Source organism: Thermobia domestica, chromosome 1, assembly GCF_964235325.1.
Source record: "Thermobia domestica chromosome 1, izTheDome1.hap1.1, whole genome shotgun sequence".
NCBI lineage: Eukaryota > Metazoa > Arthropoda > Insecta > Zygentoma > Lepismatidae > Thermobia > Thermobia domestica.
This window is the reverse complement of record NC_137454.1, coordinates 100,423,480-100,444,214: the sequence shown is the minus strand read 5'-3', so window position 1 is coordinate 100,444,214 and position 20,735 is coordinate 100,423,480. Positions and strand designations below refer to the sequence as shown.

The 20,735-nt window shown below is 37.6% G+C and overlaps 1 protein-coding gene across 1 annotated transcript in view; it reads left to right on the top strand.

Moving 5' to 3' along the window:
• Nucleotides 1-20,735, top strand: part of LOC145666383 (hemocyte protein-glutamine gamma-glutamyltransferase-like) — a 161,411-nt gene that overhangs the window by 124,338 nt on the left and 16,338 nt on the right. Inside the window, exon 8 of the mRNA XM_081733576.1 lies at nucleotides 665-825. Within this exon, the coding sequence (XP_081589702.1) occupies nucleotides 665-825 (161 nt within the window). The remainder of the gene's footprint in view (nucleotides 1-664; nucleotides 826-20,735) is intronic.

Genomic DNA, 20,735 nt, shown 5'->3' with positions numbered 1-20,735 from the left:
ATCTGTCTCTTCCCATTCATCTTTTCGAACCGCTTAAGTAAGATCGTTTTGTAACTTTTGATGTCATCCAAATCCGTCACGATAATAAAATTGTCATTCTTAGACATTTGTTTTATTTTCTTATTTGCAGTTTGCCACACTGATATATTTGTCACAAAATTGAGGTTTCGTCCAACGCCTTTCGAGTTCGCAACCAACCCAACTGCCAAGGTTTTTGGGTTGCCTGCTATTGCAGGAAAAGAAGAATTGCTGGTGGTAATGCACTTTTGGAGTCGTGTATAGATTATATCAACTATATAGACATACCTAAAATTCTATGTTTTTTTTTCTTTTATTCTGTTAAATCGTCCTCATTTGTTACAACAAATATGTATGAATCAAAAGTTACCGTACCTTGGCGATCCCTTGGATGTAAATGATTTAAAATTTCTTGGGCAAGGTAAGTCTTGGCTGCGATGGTGACATTCGCAAGAATATTTTGTGAATAACCTAATTGAATTTGCTTGTAACCAACAATTGTTTGTTTTTTGTGTGGCATACCGGACTAGAAATATGGGTCCCTGTTTCAATGCTCTCTTTATCCTTTTATTCCACACATGTTTTTAGTTACCACAATATACATTATTGGTGTAAAAACAACGTAATATTCTTTTCTTATGTATAGAAATACCTGCCTGGTTTCATGTGAGTCCAGAAGAATATATGGACAAGATGGTTGATTACTGTTTCATCAAAATTTACGCCATTGCCAATGTCAAAGAGACTCGACAAACATGGAGTGAAGAGGACGACTTCCCATTGCAGAAACCAAAGCTTGAAGTTGAAGTAAGCTATTAAACTGATCAGGAGACACTGTTATTAATACACACACACACACACACACACACATGTGTATATATATATATATATATATATATATATATATATATATATATATATATATATATATATAGATAGATAGATAGATAGATAGATAGATAGATAGATATAGATATAGATATATAGATATATATAATCTGATAGAACAGTTTTGTTCTCCAACATCCAGTTACGTACCCAACTTTTGTTTACATCTTAAGCTGAATGTTATATCTCTATGCTTGTTCACAATGCAAATCCACACAATTGGTTTGTAATGCACGAGACAGTGGGCTTTTTAAAAGTACAATTTAAATCGTAATAAGTAGAAAATGAACGTAGCGATATTTGCTAGCTAGCTCTTCCTAGGCCGCACCGTATTTTTGGTACATGAATGTACCCTGGTCTGATTTCGGTTTTAAGCACACTTTCACCAAAGAGGTTGAAGGAGTCAGGGACTAATAATTAAAAATTGTTTGACAACTAACTCCTCCCACACCGCTGCATTTTTTATGCTTTTGGTATGTGAGTGGCCTAACTTAGATTTCTAGTTTTTTTCCGGCAATGAGGAGAAGGCGTGACGGGGAGTTATGTAAAACAATCGAAAACGAACAATACTGGTATTTCAATCCTTAGTTTGTGGGGTTGCTGTGATAAATAGTGGCACGTCGATGTCATTGCAGTCCAAATTTATACCCCCGTCGCTATGGGGTGAAGGGCGATAGTGGTCTTGGGTGACAAGTAAAAATAATTGAAAACGATCGATACTGTGTCGGGCCGGACGTATGTGTTTGCTTAGACTGGGTCCACAAAAATAATTTATTAAAGAAACCAAAATGCTTCATTCCATTGATTAGCAAAAATCTCTGCAAACCATAAATTGTAATCGAGCGGCAAAGACACAATCTGAAACAGGAACTCAGCTACTAAACAGCCGGGAAGATCTTAATTATAGGGGGTAGCGCTGGCCTCGGCCAAGTCTGAACTTCAAAGAATAGTTTTTCCTTTTCCGGGTTAAGACTTGATAGTCACCAACCTCCGAGAATATCTGAACAGCACAATGAAAGATTCTAATTTCTTGGAGAGTGGCTGCGTTGATTAGTCCTAGGAGTAATACGAAGTCCACGAGCTGGGTATGGTGTAGAAGAAACTCTACGGTAACAATGAAATTAGAACTTATCAATGAAATTAGAACTTATGGTAACAATGAAATTAGAACGTATTTTTTATGAACGAGTGGCCACCAAATAGTTTGTGATGTGTTTCAGGTGGACAGGTAATATCTCTATGGTCTAACGGTGAGTTACGAAATAGCCAGGCACTTATATGGGATTTTTCTAACCTAGAGTCTATTCGAGCTCACCAAATAGGTAGACAGTAAACTTCGGTGATCAACAACCTAAGAACGCCAGCAGTTCCTATAGCGAACCTGGACTGAAGCCAAGGATTCACGAGCAGAGTGCCAAGCTCGAACGGAAGCAGACTTCGATCGTCAATTTCCTAAGTAGGTCAGCAGTTTCTGTGGCGAACCCGGCTAAAGTCAAATTTCAGAAACAGAATGTCTGAAACAGAAACAGAAGTTACCTAAGAGGATAAGGGAGGATGACCTTGCTAGGAAGTCGGGCAGAGTGGCGGCAAGGATTTACCAGGAGTTAGGCTCAGAGTTCTGTGTTAGGTCGTACCTAAGACATTGCGGATTCCGCCTAGATACTACTAACTTGAAGAACCCAAGAGCAAGGAGAATGTCCAATAGGGTTAGTCTTGCCTGGGCGATTACGTACTTCCACCATATGCACGACATCCAAGAACACAGAGCGTTGATAAAGACCAGAACAGCAATTTATAAAATGCTCGGAAAGCTTTGCACTCGGAACAAATCCATGTGACGTGCAGGAAAAGGTAACAGGTGCAAAAGTTGCACTAGACCCGTAAGAAGAAAGGTTGGGTATGCGTGGTAACCAGAAAGTTTCTTGGGGAGGAACGAAATGGCTGTTACCATCCAGTAAAGAAATTTGATTAGTCTGCGCACGGCACAGGAGCCAAAACTGAGTTGTTAAAATTTCATCTTATTGCAACAGAAAGACGTTTATTGGAACACGTCATAGAAGATAAACATAGCCGAGCTAGATAGGGCGGAGTTGTGTAGGGAAGAAAGGTAATGTTATGTGTATGCGTGACTGTGATTTAACTCTTCGCGGCACGGAGTTCCGCAAACGTTATGTAAAAGGTGGTATAAGTACCACCGTGCTTTAAAAATTAAACAGCAAATCATTCTTGTGGATGTATCTGTGTTACCCAACGCTCTGGATAGTACTGATACATTGATGCTCGGTTGCAGCAACTGAGGATTAAGATCGGATAAGATAATCCATTGATTACTTTTTTCTTTTGTAATGAAATTATAAGACTTTAGTTGAAAAAAATGTTCTTTCATGATATTATATATATATATATATATATATATATATATATATATATATATATATATATATATATATAAGGTTTCATTCTTACTCAAATTACCAACATTGTTTTGTTAGAACTACCAATTATATGTAAAGAAATATATGTATTAATACTAAATTAGGTAAAAAGGAATTTTGACAAACAGTAACACTTATCGTGGACTAATGAGTTTCTCCGGCAGTCACGTAGCGTGAAGAGTAATTAGGAGAACAAACAAAGCTGTTATGGAGAACATCAGGGTCTAAATGAGGACAGTTATTGCTAATAACAAAGTAAAGGGGAGATCCAAAAAGCATCCAGACATGATCCAGAAATCAACTAGTAACTCATCTAGTGTTCATCCAAGTCTTAATCCAACGATAGTTGGACATATCGGTGGACAATTACTATTATTACAGTAAGTTGTATTTTTCATTTTTGTATATCAAAGTGTGAGGTGCAGGTAGCCTGAGCCGAAACTAAGGTTACTACAACACCAACACAAATAAAATAAAATAAATAAGGTGGAGTGACTGGGAATATTCAAATTAAACATGAAATTTACATGAAATGCAAATTACCACCATCTGCATAATCTATTCCCTCTTGGAGATGATAGTGTTCTCCTGGCAGAGCCGCCACTTCCACTGGTAAATCGGTAGAGCATAAATAAATTTTTAGTTACTACGAACCACAGATCTCAGGGTTATCTGGTCTACAGTCATGGTCAAAAGCTACTATAGTGGGTTGTTTGTTAAGTATCAAAAAGGTTTAAAAAAAATTTAAAAAATCTACTTTAAATAATGACAGGTAGCAGCCTGTTTATCTAACCCACTATACTCAGGACTGTTTATTGGTTCTATGGACAATTATACTCTCTGGGCCCCATACAGAGAGCCGGTCAGACATACTTATGACAAGGGAAAATGCCTCCTTGTATCACACTCCTGAAAACAAACATTTGATTAGTATCAGGTACTCACCCTGCAGCAAATTGAGTAGACCAAGAATTCTGGTTAGAGATGGTAGTTTTATTCTCACAGAACAGGACATAAGGATGAGAGCGGTGATAAATAGCTTACACTTCTATACACTTGTTACTTTCACTCCTTCTGTAGTGCACTACCACACACACTTACACTTTTCCTATATATATATATATATATATATATATATATATATATATATATATATATATATATATATATATATATATATTCACACCACTGTTGCATTTTAAAATAACAAAAGGAGAGGGAATTAAATGTGAGATAAAGGTCTGTCTGACCTTTGCAGATAATAAAAAAAAACAATTTATATACAAACTTTCTTATCTCCTCATTTTTTTAGTGAGTTTATGGTCTCTAAACAGTTTAGAGAGGAGAGAATAATTTCACACTAGATATCATTTAAAATAAATACGATGATAAAGAAACAAACAAAATTTAAACTGATATAATATCTTTGTACTGTCGAAACACAGTTTCTGTTGTAGACGAGGATGTCACGCACACAGGTCTAGATGAATATCACAATGTCCTTCTGCATTACCATTTCACGGTGAAGGGAAATGTTCCTTATGAGCTTAGTTACACTGGCTTGTGAAGTTTCACAAAGTAGACATGTAGTATGTCCTTCAAACAAGCAATTTAAACTGCTTGAACTCCTTGTTCAAATGTCCAAGGAAAGGCACTGTGTAAAAGCGTTACAGGCCTATGGCAATATTTCTACTTGAGATATTGCACATTTTGTTTTCTCCCATACTGGAAGTATTTGTTTCACCAATATTAACAGTGGGGTGTTTGACAAATGTCAAAGTTAGCAATCTCTTTTGAGTGACGGTTAGCACTTAGAGAACGAAAAGAGAAAAAAGTTTAACTGTTAGTTCCATTTGTCACTCGTCGTTACTTAATACAACTTATTTAACAACACAGAAGATATGTGCATGGCTTCACACATTCTGTAGTTTCACTTGACGGTGTTTTGCACAATTAGAGTTCACTACACACTCGCGTAGTACTGTTGTTCACGGGAATATCCACGGGGACCGGCACTGTCCTCACGTTTTCCCGGGTTATCAGCAACTATGTAAGCGAAGTCAGATGACTTCCTTACGACAAAAAGCTATATGTTCTCACCTCTAGATACTAAGTTGAACTCCCCTTGTTTCTCTGCAGAACAAGTATATCAATAGCACAAAACCAGGAAAGGAAGAAACTCGCTCCCTTTCGAGTCCTTTGACAAAAGGTTGTGTGCCTTCTGGCTATATTCTGGGTGGTCCTATCTGCAAATACACTTGTTCAGCTACCTTCCGTTGCCAATTTTCACCTTCACCCTTTTGACAGGTGCTGCCCTTACTCCAAGGACGGTCAACACGAAAACTTTTGCTCCCAGCAGAAGGCTATGAGAGTTTTTAACACAATTATGTTTATCTTCACTTGTTACACACGTATTAATATGAGAAACATATGATCTTATACATAAAATTAAAGGAAAATATACAAAGAATACATAGTTATGAAATACATGAACTGTCATCTCTATCAGAAGCAGCAGTAAGCCCAATTTCCTGTGGCTGTCCTTCAAAACTGTCTGCTACTAATGCATCCATGTTTGTTTGGAGAGGGATAGAGGAAACATCTTTGTTAATATTTACTTTTTACAATTACAAGATCCAAGTGTCTTGTTCGATAAGGGATACACGATGATAAATAAATCAAGAATTTTATACGGTACTTCCAAGAACGTTTTGAGCGTAATACGATAATATTAATAATTAACATAGAAAAATAAGTCAAAATAGAGTAAACATTCAAACTGCTGTTGCATCTTGGGAAAGGAGTCTAGGTCCGCTTGCTGACCCGTACTGGTCATGGGGGAAGTGGGGGCGGAAGCGAAGCTTGAGCCTAGCGTCGCACAAACTCACACCTATAGAAATCTAATAACTCACATGTAGAAGCTAAAAATTTTATGACTTTTTACACAATAGAAGCTGTGTGTCTCTACCCACTGTTTCCAAACCAGAGTGGTACCACTAAGGAAGTTTGTAGAATCCTTCCTGTGTATTGTGAGCTTTATTTATTCCCAAAACTAGTGATTTCTTTCCATGCTGAGTTGTGAGGACCCCACATCTCGAAGTCTAAGGCGACGAGAAGTCGGGAAGAAAAAAAAAATTCTCTGTGAGCGCTTGCTCTGTCTTCCAGCCAAAAATCCAATGTATGATTCTCATCGAATATGCTTATTTCTTCAATTATTTATTCATTCTATGCATATTTATATCATTCTTCTTTCATCCCCATGTATGCTATGCATTGTCCAATACTCAGTAATTAGATGCAAACATTTTATTACAATATAACAAGCCTATAAACGAAAATAACACAAATAAATATAATACAATATGATACAATATTGTATTAATATTCCCGTACTACGCTCCAGTGTTATACACAATTTTATCATAATACCTTGATATATGTAAAAAGTATGCTAATATTCAAGCAATTAATTTTATCACAATATACTCTATTTACATATTGATAGGTAAATGTGCCCCTCATCTGCATTTTAATATGCAGATGAAGGAGAAGGACATAGGCCTTCTACAAAAGGCTGTCATATGTATAGGCTCCAGGCTAAGCGAATTGGTTTCCCAAGTAATAACAAAATTTCATTTTGTATCTTTTGCCTTTTAGTTCACGAAAATAAAACCTTGCTTCTTGTAAAAAAGTAACATTAATCTATTGAATGACTTCATCCTTGGATTAATTTGATAACTGACAGGCATAAATACTTGGCTACCGAGCATAAATGCTCTAAATCCTAACTACCTCACTATTTAAACATGGCTCCCAGACGAAAGAATACAGCTTCGAATCTATATCAATTGACAGTATTTTATATACATTAGTTTTTCATACCAGAATTAACTTTTTCTCTTGCTTTTTTCGACTGTTTTTCCAATAGTGGTATAGTTCTTCCAGTGTATTGCCAATATTTTTTCTTTTGTTCATCGATATATTTTCGAATGATTTTCTATAATGCCAATTCATGAAAATTTCAAGGGGCTATACGGTACACTCAGCAATCTCTACTGATTACCTGGCAATTCCTATTGTAAATTTATCTAATTATGACCAGATTTTCATACGGGGAACGCCCATTGCATTGGGCGCAGTTCTTCCAAAGGACTTAAATGCGTTTTCTGTCACTCAATTATATGAATCAACAGAGAAACACGCGGAAGAAAACCGAAAAGAACGCATGGACAAAATAAAAGACTATATTAATTTCACGAAATTCAATATAATTTCGGATCTATCTCCTATTCAAAAACAACGAATGTTGGATGTTTTGAAAAAGCGAGTGACAACATTTAAATGGTTTCCCACGGACTTTACAAAAATTAAGACTTTTAATGTCTATTTAGACCTAGTTGACCGTCAACCGTTTGTCACTCGTCATTAAATCTTTCCATACCGTCTGCGCCCCAAACTGAAAGGAAAGATTTTGCAATTTTTAGAACATCATACAGCCCTCTCCGTCCGAATATAAGAATAACATCATCGCTGTAATCAAACCGAACTCAAAGGGTGACTTACATATTGTACTTGATTTACACACATTGACTAGTAAATGCCATTCAACGAATACAGGAAGTATTGGCTTCAATGGCAGAAGCAAAACGGACCATACATCTTGATTTATCTCAATCTTTCTATCAGTGTCCATTATCCGAAGAGGACCGCTCTAGCACTGCCTTTTTAGTTCGTGACTTAAATTTACTACACTCGCAGTACGAACTATGCGTACAGCCACAAGGCCACAAGAACACGACTATCAATTTACAACTTATTTTACATACTATTTACCGTGACATTCCCGCTAAAGAATTTTGTTTATATGTAGATCACTTCTACATTTATTCTTCTTCATACTCACATCTGCTAGAGTTTTTTGACCAGGTTTTGGAGCTCGCTGAAAAAACACCCATTACTGTTTAATATAGTTAAATCAGAATTCGGAGTAACATCAGTAAAATGTCTCGGACAGATTGTTTCTCACGGTTCTTTGAAACCTGATCCGGCTAAAATCGACGCTATCACTAAACTAAGCACACAACAATCAAAACATAACGCGGATGGCTTACATGTGTAAAATTTTACAGGAATCACATACCTTTCATCTCACAAAAACTTGATCCCCTATAGAAGGCCCTCCGCGGAAACCCAAGAAAGTTACAATGCATTCCTGAGATGGACAAAGCACTTGTAGGCATGAGGCAAGCATTAGTTATCATGCCTATATTACAGCTTTACAGCCCAGAAAACATGGAACATATGGTACTGTGCGATTCCTCAACAGATGGCGTGGGCACATGTCTTTTTCAGAGAAAGATAGGTGAAAATGATTATCATGCTGTATGTTATATTTCGGCAAGACGCCCACAACGCATAAGACGCTTCCTATTCATAATTTGGAATTCTTGCTATATTTTTACACTAACAAGATTAAAGAAATATTTATTAGGCAAACACTTCTTTTTAGTAACAGACAATAAATCGTTACTTGCAATAAAATCTACCACACAATTGACGCCTAAAATTTTACGGTGGTTGAAACATATCAACCATTATGATTTTACACTGCTCCACTTGCGCTCTGCCCAGAATCCGGTCAGTAACATGTTAAGTAGAAATACGTTGCCTTTTGATGAAACAGATTTACAATTATTAGACGCGGATGTGCATCCTTTTAATCTGTTAACCTTACACACAAAAACAGATATAGCTCAACTTTAACGTAATGATCCATATTTTTTGAAAATCATTACGGCACTAATTACTGAAGACCGTAGGAACAAACATTACGAGACTTGGGACAAGCAATACTTTTTTTTAGAACAACCTTTTGTACCGAAAAATGTATTCCCCCGCTCAGCCACGCACTTTAATTTGTCTACACAAAATTTTGCGTGATACCATTTTTGATGAATTTCACAATAACTCGTTGATTCATCCTGGCATCTCCAGCTAAATTTTCTCATTCGCAACAAATATTACATACCTAACTTAAAAAACTGGATTCACAATAAGTTAAGGTCATGTTTAGATTGCGGATACTTTAAACGCAACTACCACAAGTGCAAAGTGGTTGATCATGTGCAAAGATTGCCCCCCACTAATCTCTTCTCCACGTGGCAAATAGATATTTGTGGTAAATTGTTGCTATCAGCGGGAGATGAATTTGCACATTTCTACGTGGCTACTGACCTACATTTATCATACACAGTGTCCAAACTGATAGACACCTACATGAGAAGCTTTCATTGACTTCATTACTCATGAAATAATAATTCCCTTTGGTGTAATGGAGATTATTTACACAGATCAACAAAGTACTCACTCATACCAGTACAAAAACCAAAACCTTTTTAGATTCTATGGGGATTGAAATTAAGTATGCACTACCAGGCGTCCATAAAAATTAGTCAAGTCGAGTCTCGTATCGCGAACTTACAAACGGTTCTCAAATTCTTAACAAGAGACAATCAGCGCCTGTGAACAAACTTTTTAAGGATTGCCACAGCGACCCTTAACCAAACCCACCTGACGGCCTATGGCGTGTGTTCTTTCTACGTCTTATTCAGATGTGAATTGCGCTTTCCTTTGCAAAATATTCTCCCTACCATTGATCCACCCACGGACATTGCGGACAGATTAGCCATGCTGAACGAGTTTCGTGATATGTTAGAATACAGAAAGAAACAGGCCTTTCAACGTCTAAAAGAAAAAAGTTTAAAAATATCAGACTCCCACGGAGTTTATTCAAGGCTTACAAGTATTAGTTAAAAGATTAGCAACACGCAAACATGAATGTGGCCTCCTTAGGTCACTTTATAACGGGTCAGATAGACTATTAAACAGGCTTGATTCTAACACGTATCAACTAGACATTGATGCTAAAATCGTATGTAGCGAAAAATATATTAAAATTATTCATTCCTGATACAGAGAGCAATCCGGTATTTGTCACCAAATACAAACAATTCCTAAATACGCATCCGTGATCAAATCAACTAACAAGAGGGAAATTGAATAATACTGACACTTTATTTTAGTTACCGCCTTCGGCTCCCACTTAAATAAAAAATCCGCAAAAATAATTAATTTGGTGAGTACACTAATTTCTACACTTCGCAAATACGACGGGTCCATACTACAAAATATTAAATCAGTAATTTATTCTTGTACTTACCAACCCCTATTTCACCAGCAGGGTAGGTTGAATGGTCCTCCTTCCTGTTTTTGAATCGGCCACAAAACCTCCGTTCCTTCATTTCGCCAAACAATTCCAACATTACTTCAATATAAATAACTTCTACACTTCACTCTTAATAGCGAATTCCATTTATATATCGACGCAATATATCTAACACAAGTTACGTTTCAGCCCCGATATCGCAAAATTCGCAACGTTTTTTTCTCATACTACATAACATGAACGAAGGGGTCTGTGTCGAATATAAAAATAGGAAGGGAGAAAATAGAACAAGTGGATAGTTTTCGATATCTGGGTAGTATTCTTAGTAATGACATGAAATGCGAACGTGAAATAAAAGCAAAGATAGGAATGGCGAAAGAAGCCTTTAGGAGGAAGAAAAGTCTGTTTTGTGGGACCTTGAAGAAAGAGTTGAGAAAAAGACTCATAAAATATTTCGTGTGAAGTGTTGTACTGTATGGGGCGGAAACGTGGACATTACGTAAAAGTGATGAAAATCGACTGGAGCATTCGAAATGTAGGTGTGGAGAAGAATGGAAAGAATTAGTTGAGTCGAGCGGAAAACTGGTGTTAGAAATGGTGGGTGACAAAAGAACACTTTTAGATATTATTAGGAAGAGGAAGAGGAACTGGTTGGGACATTGCCTAAGAAATTGTACCATGAGGGACGTCCTAGAGGGTATGGTGCGGGAAAGAGAGGGAGTGGCGAAGGAGATAATACAATTAATGGATGATATTAAAACAGAAAGATCATACGCGAAGACGAGGAGATTAGCGGAGGCCCGTGGAGCATGGAAGCTTCTCAGCTGCGGCAAGTCACCTGCCAATAAACGGAGAATACCTATGATGATGACCATGGGCGGCGATTAGGGGGGGCAAAGGGGGGCAGTTGCCCCCCCCCCACTTTTTTGAAGTAGCCCATTAATGTATATAGTTTCATTTGGAAATGTAAAGTTTTTGTATGTATTACTGTTTCATAGGAAAACATGGTGCCATATAATATTTGCCGTTGCGTGACTACGTATTGGTTGCCTTCCGTGAAGTTAAGAAAGCTACAATAATTGCGTTTTAATTGCCACGGAAAATAACCCAAAAATTAACCTATTGGAGCACAACAATTCCAGCATACTTTCAATTTAGGGATATAGAAGCAAAACCTGCTAAATCCATTTTTCAATTTTGTTAAGAAACGAAGGAAAAGATTCAGAATTGTTGAACATTTTCTTTTGTTTAGTGGTCACTACTTAATACAAATGAGTGAAATCAACCACTTAAAAAAAAAAGTTCAACAATTATGAGAACATGAGGGCGTCACTTTTTCCACCTCCCTCGTTCCCTGACAAAATTAAAAAATGGATTTACCCCCTTCTTACAAGGGCTCGATATGGTAGTGAGCCGCTTTGAATCTAATTGAGAGAACATTTCGCAAAAAGGAAGTATTTCATAAGTTAATCTTTAATTGCACAAAGACTGACAGTTCCTAAAATGTCTTTTCTTCTTTCTAAAGTAATTTTGATTTAAAAGAGCGTATTAAGAAACAGCTTCTACCTTTTCCATTGTTTTGTAGTGTAATATACGAGTGAAATGGTGTGTTTAGGGTGTACGAGTGTATATACAATTAAATTTAGTGAATTCAACATAATTCTAGGTTTTAGGATTATTTTGTATAACTGGAGTGTGAAGTGATTCTAAATACTGTGTTTGATGTGTTCCAAGAAAGTGAAAACCGCACCTAATGGTAACGAACATGATTCGGGAAACTGCAAAAGTATTTCTTTAAATGTCATAGCATATGCTTGTAGGATTTACTGTCTTTCATTTTCTAAGAGTAATAACATACATTTAATAGCATCTGTGGAATTAAAAATTAAGTTGCTCATTAATCTCCAGTTTCAATATAACTTCTACAAATCAAGACTCGTTATTCATTGCTTTGATGAAAATTATCCTTTGTATTTATTTGATATGTAAATTTGTTATTAAATAATCTGATTACACAATTTCCCAGACAAAATTTTAAGATGTTCATGAGCAAGGAATCAAATCTCTTCTTACACCTTCGTTGTTTTAAGAGTACAAAGGGCTAGTATCTACCTCCGTTGCTTTTGTCAATTTACTTAATAAAATATGAAATACGATATACGGCATTTTAACCGAAAAAGATAGTATCCTATTAGTTATACAACCTCTCGTCAAACAAAGTGTTAGAAACACCCAGGGAAACTACGATTGATATACAAATATTCAGATCTTGCCCCCCCACTTTTAACGTCCAATCGCCGCCACTGATGATGACATAACATGATCTTCGTCACAGTAAACTAACACTCAATAAATAAACACTCATTCACATTGAACAAGCCCTATCACCCCTTTCAGTCCCCAACTCATACTAATTGCACAAGTCTGTAAATATCATAAACAAATTGCTTGGACTTTGAATCAGCCAATCACTCAGAAGTGAACAACACAAAGTTTCAATTCTGAAATCAGCACCCTCAAGGTCGATTGGCAATGACACAGGTGTTCAGTAACTCACACAGACACATTCCTTTAATGAGGAGAATGTTTGCATTTTTCCACAAAAATATCCAAACAGGAAATAAGGGATTTCTTTTGGGTTCAACATACTGTTAGATTTCTAAATCTGGTCTTTTCACAAGTACGAGTAACAATAAATTCTACACCTTTCTTTTAGTTAATAATACCTTATTTCGTAAATAAATGCTCACTGCCAAATTTTTTTCTTCTTACAGATTTATACTAATTTCTGGCCTTGTGTCCCCATCCCATAGACAATCCCTCAAATCAGAAGGGGTAGAAATTACAATTGGGGGAAATTCCGTTCAGTTCAACAGGCCATTATGTATAGTAATAGTCCCTTTATTATATTCCTTCCAAATTCCCATCGTGGAGAGTAATTCTATAACGTTAGATTGTACACCGCAAAATGGGTCCCAATATTGTTTATCATTGCTTACCATTATCCAATCAACAAATAACTTTTCCCCGGACCTAATGCAGGCAACGTATAACTCTAAATTTGGTTTTCTACCTAAAAATACAAAAAAAAAAAAAAACAAGAGCGCTTTACTCCCCTTTCTGGGATCTTTTCTCAATTGAACGACTGGAGTTGCGACTAAAGATAAAATAACACATTTTCAATCACATAAAAATGAATTAAAACAACATATTCAACTACTAGAACAAAAAGAACTAATTGTTCACTCGCAATTACACAATATGTCTGTACTCGTTTCCAGACTAGCAAAAGAAACTAAAGTGAGTTTTGAGGACGTTCAAACTGCTTTTAAACGAATTATTCAGGATGAGATGCTGATACAAGAAACATTACTTTCAGATAAACGACAACTTCAATCTTAATTCTCTCTTGTTGAATAAAAAATGAAATGAAATGAAATCTTTAAGTTTAACGTCCAACGGTTATGCCGGTTAGGCTAAAGGAGACGGTGATAATGAGAAATGAGTGAAACGGTGGAATGAAGAAAGTGGGAGGAAACGGGAGAACCCCGAAAAAACCCACGAGCACGATGTTTGTCCACCACAAAGTCCACACGGCGCGAGCTGGGATCGAACCAGGGACCCCAAGCACCGGAGGTGAACGCTCTACCACTGAGCCACCACGCCCCCTCTTGTTGAATAAAGTACATCAAATTTCAGAAATGTCCATTTTTAATTATATATATTTAGCATGTAATGAAAACAGAATATCCAATACCTTGGTTACACATAATATGTTATTAGAAGGAATTTACACGCTTAAACTTACAGTTACTCAAAAAAGGCATGCATATTGACCCATTACTTTCAGCGCATACGGCCTATAACATGCCTATAGTTAACTGTAAGATTACTCCATCTACGGTATACATGCAGATCAAAATCTCCGTTATCCCCATTAATACTAAATATTCGCTACATAAATTACTCAGATATCCTATTAGCCTAAACGATGAAACATGTACTTTGCAGACCAATATTCAATACGTAATTTTTACACAGACACAGACTATTCTCCTCCCTCATGATGCAATACAACATTGCGAGTTCTCTGCTAATCGCTTTCTGTGTATAATACCCGTGATTGTTCACAATGATTCCCCCTTTTCCCTCTGTTTACAGCATTTACGTTTCGCAAAAGTCACCGGCCTGTATAAAAAAAAGTATGCCCTTTTTCTTGCACTACAAAACACTCGTTGACCATTACCCAATTAAGCAATATCGAATTTGTTCTTACTAATGCTTCTCTTCCTCTATTTATCTTGTCTCCACAGGGACATAAGACGGAACTCCATGTTCCACACATGCGCACCATTAAAGTAACCTTACCCTGGAAACACAAGTTAGTCACGGAGGAGAAAATTCTTCTTTTGCAGCCGGACTTATGCCACCATGGACAAATTTTACCACGTCATTTACTATTGGCACATGCTTTACACATAAATGACTCTTTAATTTGCCCAACGATCGACTACTTGAATTTCGATCAAATTTTTCCAATTGCCCCCTTGAATTACAGTTTGAGAATCTCCGAAATTTTACCCATTACCGTCAACGATACAACATTACCTTGGAGCAGTTGTATACCGCTTGAATATTCAATACCTATAAGTACTACAATGACGTCATTACAATTTCTCATAACGATTAGTAACTCAGTATTTCTTGTTATCCTCTACAGACGTTTTAAATCCTTCCAACTTTCGGTGCCCAGTTCAAATCCAGAAGCCATTTCATTGACACAATTACGTTAATTTTTTTCTTTTCCTTTTTCAGAATTCGATATGCCTTATTACTTCTGTTTCCTACCCCGAATCTAGCCCTTTCATACTTTGATATCACCCTCATGACAGTGACACCTCTAACACTGTTATTGCTTATTACTCTCGGAATATTCTGTTGCCAACGTTACTTAGCGTACTTAGTTTACATTCGTGTCACAGTTGATTATTCTTCATTCCAGCAAGTAGCACTGGCGTACGTAAATATAACCCTTTTAATTAAGCAAAGTTTATTTTAGTAATTCATGGTCGGGTTTGCACAATGTTACCAATTTGCGTTGTATTGAAGATTTATGTACGGATCCAAGCACAAATTTCTTGTATATATACTTCTTTTTCAGAAAATCGATTTTTTGCATCTTAATCATTCTTGGGGTATGGAATTGCATTCCTTAGTACAGATTCATTTTAGGGGAGTTTCATTGTGTGTATACGATAAGAGCTATTGTGCAAAAGACACAAATCAACTTGTGCTAGATTGTCACTTAAAAAGTATGAATGCTATCTGAGTTAGGGTAGGAGCGCAGAGGAATGTCCCGATCGGTAACGTGGGTGTGCGTCAGCAAAAGTGGGTATACATATAAACGAGGATAGCACAAACAATATATATATGGCATCAAATTACTTACCTTACATGTTGAATAATGTGTTTGTACGGTAGTAAAGACGTTATAGGTAATAACCCGATGTTTTCATTGGTTGTAGATTTGTGTTCCAAATTAAGGGTTAAATGCAGTACTGTCGGACCAGTTCTAGGAAATTTACCGGGTGAATTGGTTAATTTATTTTGATTTCTGACGAAGAATGAATGAAAGTCACGTGATGGGAATAGTTGAAGTTAAGAGAGTATCTCTTGTTATTGTTAATTTTTAATTTAAGCGGCATTGCATATGGAGGTGGAAGGGTCTATTTGACGGAGAGATACACTTGTTATGATTTAGTGCCGTGAAAGGCAGTGTGGAAATGGCACGTATATGTCAAGGTTCTGACAGTCTTGTTTGAGTTTTATCGAATTATAACGTAACCTAATGTAACTTAACCAACCTAACCTGCTCTGGCCAATACAGTGTGTATTTCTGCATACAGTATAGAAAGTGTATTTTATGTTTACAAGTGGATAGTTGCTAGTATGAAACCATGACAAGTGCTATTGAAACTCGTATCATTAGCAAAATCCACCTGCGTTCACTACCATCTCTTACGAGCGTGTGCACCGTCACTGACGCGCCTATTTCCTTCGGACGCTCCCCCGCACTATTGTGCGGATTCACCAGATATGCCCTGCTCTGACTCGATTAGATAGCATTTGTACTTTTTAGTGGCCACCTATCACAGATTGGTTTGTTCTCTGCACTCTAGTTTTTATACCATATATCCAAACGTCATAGGCTATTTATACGCATGTAGTGATTTTCTATTCCAAGTTGTAAAACTTTACACGCCTCTGTTTTCAAGGTAATTGACTTATAACTCAATCTAACCTTACCTAATACGTTATCTAATCTAACGAAATGTAGTACATTTTGGTATTTTTTTCGATTTTCTTCTGGTCCGGCAATACAGCACAAATGCTCAAAGTAACATAACATACTGCTAACGTAAATTTCACAATTATGTGGATCTCTTAACTCTTAGACATTTGTATAATTGCGCATCATGAGTTAGGACATTAACTTCAGATACTTCCCTTTACATACTATGGCTACTAGCTACCTTATAGAGGAATTCGTGCATAACAGGTTCGACTTTCATTAATGAATTTTTACGTAGCTACGTATCTCACAGGTAAGAAGACAATATATTTCGATTAGTAATACACTATGGTAATAGTTAAGAACAGCTACTTCTCATCTTCCGTGCATGAGAATACTTCTTACTGTTCCACTACCTACAGAAATGATTATATATCATGTGCAAGTGGTAATTGAACAGAAAACAAACCAAGATCATGTTGTGTTCACACTCCAACATGGAGTGTGAATACACTGTGATCTGCGTTTGTTATGTGTTCTATTTCAACTTGCACATCAAATACAATCATTTTTGTAGGTAGTGCAACAGTAAGAAGTATCCACATGCACGGGACATGCCATATGTGTTTCTCAAATCCCCCCACACATACTCATACACTAAGTACAAGGGCACATTATTATTCTTCCCATACGAAAAAAACAGGTATTCCTAGAGACACACCTCAAGTACAAGAGCAAATTTCGAGAAGGAAATAAAGGAAGTACAAGGGGGAAACGCTAACAGACTAAGTACAAAGGCAATATTATTATAACCAATATAAAGCACCTGTAATTTAATGCCTAGAAGGACTTACTCAGGAGCATACAAGTGCTTACCGTTACGAGGCTGTAAATTTCAAAATGTGATATGCTGTTTGCATTTTATTTACGTAAAATAATAATTCCTAACATGTGAAGAATAATGTACAGATGGTGATCAGAAAAATGGAAACACCTGAACGAAATTGCAACTTAACAGATTAATATGGTGTCGGGCCACCTTTCGCCTTCATAACAGCCTTGATGCGACGTGGGATGGAGGCATAGAGGTCGCGAATGGTAGCGAGTGGAATTTTACACCATTCCTCGTGCAGGGCATCGGCCAGTTCTGTGAGAGAGGATGGAGGTGGAAATCGTCGCCGGAGTCGCGTTTCCAAGACGGACCACAGATGTTCAATTATGTTGAGATCTGGGGATTGGGCGGGCTAGGGGAGGTGTTGAACTTCATCCCGATGTTCCTCAAACCACGCTGCAACAACGCCAGCTGTGTGAATGGGTGCATTATCATCCTGGAAGATGGCGTCATTGTCCGGGAACAACATCCGGATCATAGGATGCAAGTGGTCTCCTAAAATTGCGACATAATCGTTGGCAGTGATTCGTCCGCTAAGTGTGACCACAGGACCCAATGAAAACCATGATATTGCGGCCCACAGCATCATCGAGCCGCCGCCATGTTTCACAGTTGGGCGGAGACACTGCAGATCATAAGCTTCTTTGGGCGTTCTCCACACATAAACACGGCCCGTGGTTGCGAATAGGGTGAAGGATGACTCATCCGACCATATCACACGTTTCCAGTCCTCAACGGTCCAAGTTGCATGGTTGCGGCACCATTTGCGGCGTGCGAAAGCGTTATGGTCCCTGATGAGCGGTTTGGCCCGTGCAACACGACCCCGTAAGTTCATGTCATGTAATTCGCGGCGGACTGTGATTGTCGAAACAGGGTGGGGGAGGTGCTGATTGAGTTCCTCCGTCACTTGCTCCGCAGTGGCATGACGGTTCCACGTGGCAATGCGCTTTAATACCCGGCGTGACCTGTCACTCATGATTTTCTTCCGCCCACTGTTCCGCTTCCCCGATGTGGTTTTCCCGTGTGTTGTGTAGGCCATCATCACCTTCGACACTGTCCCACGCGACACACCTAACACAGTAGCCACTGCCGTCACACTCACTCCACATAACCGCGCACCAACAATTTGCCCTCTTTTAAAATCTGAGAGGTCTTCCATTTTACACTACCTCCGTCTGCTGCAGCCACTGGACACTGCTGTTCCACTGCGTCTGACGTAGTATGGAGACCAACCTAACACACCACCACCACCAGTCCGGCGCTACGGGCGCCACGACACCACTGCCAACCCATACATCTGACGTGTTGCCAACTATAGGTGTTTCCATTTTTCTGATCACCATCTGTACTTTTTCCTGTATAAAAAATATATTCGTTGGACAACAAAACACATTCCTTTCCCTACAAAAAAAAAAAAAAAAAAAAACTCGTCCCTACAACATTTACAGCACAACTTACCCAATGGAAGCACGCCATGTTCCTACATCAATCGTATCGCATCTTCCCTCCTAGAATCAATACTTAACTCCACGATCCTATATTCTGATAACGTGCACTCGCTGCACGTGGTCCCAATCATTACCACACCTTCCGCCATGTTTCCTCCATCTTCTTCTTACCTTCGTTCCTTCCCGACAACCCACTCGCCAGCAACATCAATCTGCGCAGACGCAGTAGCATGCACTCAGTTACGCTGGCATGAAACATATGAAAAGCGCTAGTCGTCAAAGTAAATAAACAAACCAAAACACAACGAGAGCGGAACACAGGCACGTCTTTTCTTCATCATCAATGACTCATTAACTAATTAAAATTGGGTATATTACCAACTTTTTACAAAGCTAGATAGTCAATGAATAATTCCTAAAAGTATGAGTTTTCTCGTCCTTCCGTAAACGGGAAGTACCGCTGCCTAACTATTTCCTACACTATTCTATTAAAATATTATTATAAAATTCTGTAAATTTTACAAATCTATGGATTCATACAGTAAATGTGCACCGGCGATTCTGATGAAAATTTACTTACATTTTCTAAAAATCTATACACATCAAGTTATTACTTAAGGTGGTTACTGCATGACTTATTGGTAGAAGGACGATAGCAACAATCAATAATTTTTATTGTAAAATTTGCAGAACATGCTAGTCAATTTAATGTAAGGATGGGAGCAATTCTAGTTTATGACATACCTGACCAGGATAGCAGTGTGATTTTGGGAGGATGGCGTTGCTGTTGTGTTTACATTAGTTTCCTGGCAAGCGCGGTAGGACAGGCGAGCGGAGAGTATCACTCTGCAGTGTATCCAACGATTTTTAAAAGTTGCAGTTTGGATATCTAATCTCTTTATTTATTGCATAGCCTCTTTCCGCTTAATAAAGAACGCCGTAAGTTATGTGGTTGTAGTGAACCATTCCTGCAGCAATGCAGATGTATTGTGAATAGTGATATATGAATGGAAATTACCAATTTAAGAACAACGTAGCACAATTGACAATTCAGTGAGCTTCTACCGGGTATTAAGCAGATTGTATAAAAATTGATTACGCTTTATTTGATGTCATTATAAAACAGGAGCAGCCTGTAAAACGCTGCTCGCACGTTAATATGGAGGGTGTGTTTTTGTTGTAGTTGTGTTTTGCTTGTTACTTAATATGTTTTGCAAATGACTTCAATAACTTTTGAAACTGTTTGTCTTAACTTGAGCCAGGGGCGGATCCAGGCTGAATGTTTGGGGGGCGGTCGTTCGAAGTCAAATCAAGGTAAGAGTGTATTGCAAAAAAAAGTAAAACAACTTTAGAAAAGGAGAAGTAGCTATTGTCTGCAATTTCTAGATCAGAAATGGCCACCTGCGATTTCGAAGATGGATATTTTTTGAGCAAGAACGCCAATGTAAGTAATTTCTTGCAATTTATTGCTTTATTTGACTTCTGCAACGTAAAACAAAAAAAGCAAGGCCTACCTATTTTAGGTTTTATTTTACAT